Source organism: Sipha flava, unplaced genomic scaffold (genome assembly GCF_003268045.1).
Source record: "Sipha flava isolate LNK unplaced genomic scaffold, YSA_version1 17052_pilon_pilon, whole genome shotgun sequence".
Classification (NCBI taxonomy): domain Eukaryota; kingdom Metazoa; phylum Arthropoda; class Insecta; order Hemiptera; family Aphididae; genus Sipha; species Sipha flava.
The window spans coordinates 1-2226 of NW_020271895.1; the positions used below are offsets into that span (position 1 = coordinate 1).

Here is a 2226-nt window from a genome sequence, read left to right on the forward strand (position 1 = left end):
TATTAAAGTATTAACATTTTTAATATATAAATAATAGTTCACTAGATAAGAATAGTAATATTTTTATAATCGACTAATTTACTTTATAAACTGATATACCTACATATTGTAAAATTATAAAAACCTATCTGATAATAGAAACGAAATCGATATTCGGCAGGACGGTCGACGGGTTGAAGAATAATAACATATATCAACTGAAATTATAATATATTTTTATTTTAATACAAAACTACATGAAATCTTGGACTACTGAGAAATCAAATGTGCTCTACTCTGTGTTTGGAAATAATATATGATAGATTTTATTCAACCATAATTACCTTGACTTATATCTCTTCTAGTTTTTTTTATCCACGAATAGATCAACTATAGAGATATAATACTATTTAACAAGCTTTTCTTCTTATAATTCTAAGAAAATTGTATAATTATATAAATTAAATTCTAATTCATTTATGTGTACATTTGTATTAATAATATAAATAAATTTAATAACAATTAATTTAAATTTAAAAAAAATAATATAAGTATTTATGCTTTTCATTGCGACATTAAACCTTTTGTAATTATTATAAAGATGAATTATCACAAAAACAAATCAATTAGGTAAATGATAAATTCTTATCTAAATATATTCTAAATGTATAATTCAATTTAATAATAATAAATATTAATTTATTTTATTTATGGTTATATTAACTATTAACGACTAATTGTGTAAATAGAATTGTTGATTTTCGTCGGGGTTTTCTCAGTCAAGAAGTCTCTATACTTAAAATGAAAAGCCCTGAAAACAGATTATTTACATATTATTCAAAATATTTATTATTAAAAAAATACTTACACGAATACACCTAATATAGGCAAGGTCAAAACCACATACAAGAAAATCACCAAACAATAATGACCAAATTCAGAAAAATGATGATAGCTACCACGTGGGACATTGTACGCAACTAACGTACCCATTGTCAGTATAAAATTCATACCAGTTTGAATTGAATTTAATCGTCCTATTATAAAAATTTATAATTTTATTCATAATACTTTGTTATAATAATAAAATTTTAATTCATACCAAGTTCTTGGGGTTTTACCATTTTTGAAGTCAACGAAGTTGTGATAGTGACTGCTGTTCCATGACAAAAATAAATTATTATGACTGTAAAAAAATATTTAAATAATTAATTAATTACCTTCATGGTTGATTTAAAATTAGTTCATATGAAGTAAATTATTGGTCGTTGTAATAAATCGCATCAAAGGAGAACGAGGGGGGAGAGTTAATTACTTATTATATAATATATTTATATTTTTTATTTCCAAATGTCATAAAAAATTTGACTCAAATATTAAATTTGTTGGTCAGGTCATGTTTTATATATTTCTGGGGGGGGGGAGAGATTTGAAGCCCTAACCACCCTTAGAGGGTTACCACCTTTCAGTGTCATAATTACCGGACACATATTTTTTGTTGAAAATATTAAGTTTTATTTATAAACATCCCAATGAAATAAGATTTTGTCAATTTGTTTAGCTCCTTAAAATTAAAAATAATAATATAAATATGGCTCTTTATTTTATTATATATAATGTATGCAAATACTTATGGAATACAAAATCAAGTAAGCCTAAAAAAAAAAATTCTAACGTATGTATTTTTAAATATTAACAATAAAATAATTATAAAGCTTTCATTTGAATTATAATACTTATACATTATACAAACTAAATACAATTGTAAGATAATTGTGTTAAAAATTAAGAATAATATGAAAAAGTAGTTTTAGTATTGTACTTGAAAATTTTTCATTTATTTTTAAAAGAATATTTTTTGTTACTTGATACTGCTTTAAGTAAGTTTTCGTCAAGCTTTATTTTTTCAATAAAATCTGAACAGTTTTCTTCAAAGTTTAGACTTATTTGAAGTTCTGACTTGATAAGTTCTACTTTGCACCTGTTCCTTTCTTTTGACCACTTTTGATTCATTATAGAAAAAATTCTTTCAACATAAGCATTTTATGGTGGAATATTTAACACATATGAAACTAATAGAAATATATTTTTGAAATTTTCTTTTTTGCCACTTGAAAATATTTTTGTCTACTTAGAGTACACATTTTATTCTATACTATAAACATTATTTAAAATAGATTTTATTATGCAATACTCATTAAAAAGGCCATCTAAAGAAATATTTTCTATTTGTAATGTCTTAACAAC

At 23.0% G+C, this 2226-nt stretch overlaps 1 protein-coding gene across 1 annotated transcript; it reads right to left on the reverse strand.

Annotated features, from left to right (window-relative positions):
• Nucleotides 1-705: 705 nt before the first annotated feature.
• Nucleotides 706-1992, reverse strand: LOC112679883. The gene is made up of 4 exons (XM_025549816.1): nt 1845-1992; nt 1082-1165; nt 848-1016; nt 706-790 (listed from the first exon to the last, which is right to left on the reverse strand). The coding sequence occupies exons 1-4, from the start codon at nt 1990-1992 to the stop codon at nt 706-708; spliced, it is 486 nt and encodes a 161-aa protein (XP_025405601.1).
• Between the last annotated feature and the right edge of the window lie 234 nt (nt 1993-2226).

Coding starts and splice junctions, on each gene's coding strand:
- LOC112679883 (XM_025549816.1), bottom strand. CDS start 1,992: ATGAATCAAAAGTGGTCAAAAGAAAGGAACAGGTGCAAAGTAGAACTT. Junction 1,017..1,081: donor GGTAAAACCCCAAGAACTTG/GTATGAATTAAA, acceptor TTTTTATAATAG/GACGATTAAATTCAATTCAA. Junction 791..847: donor CCTATATTAGGTGTATTCGT/GTAAGTATTTTT, acceptor ATCTGTTTTCAG/GGCTTTTCATTTTAAGTATA.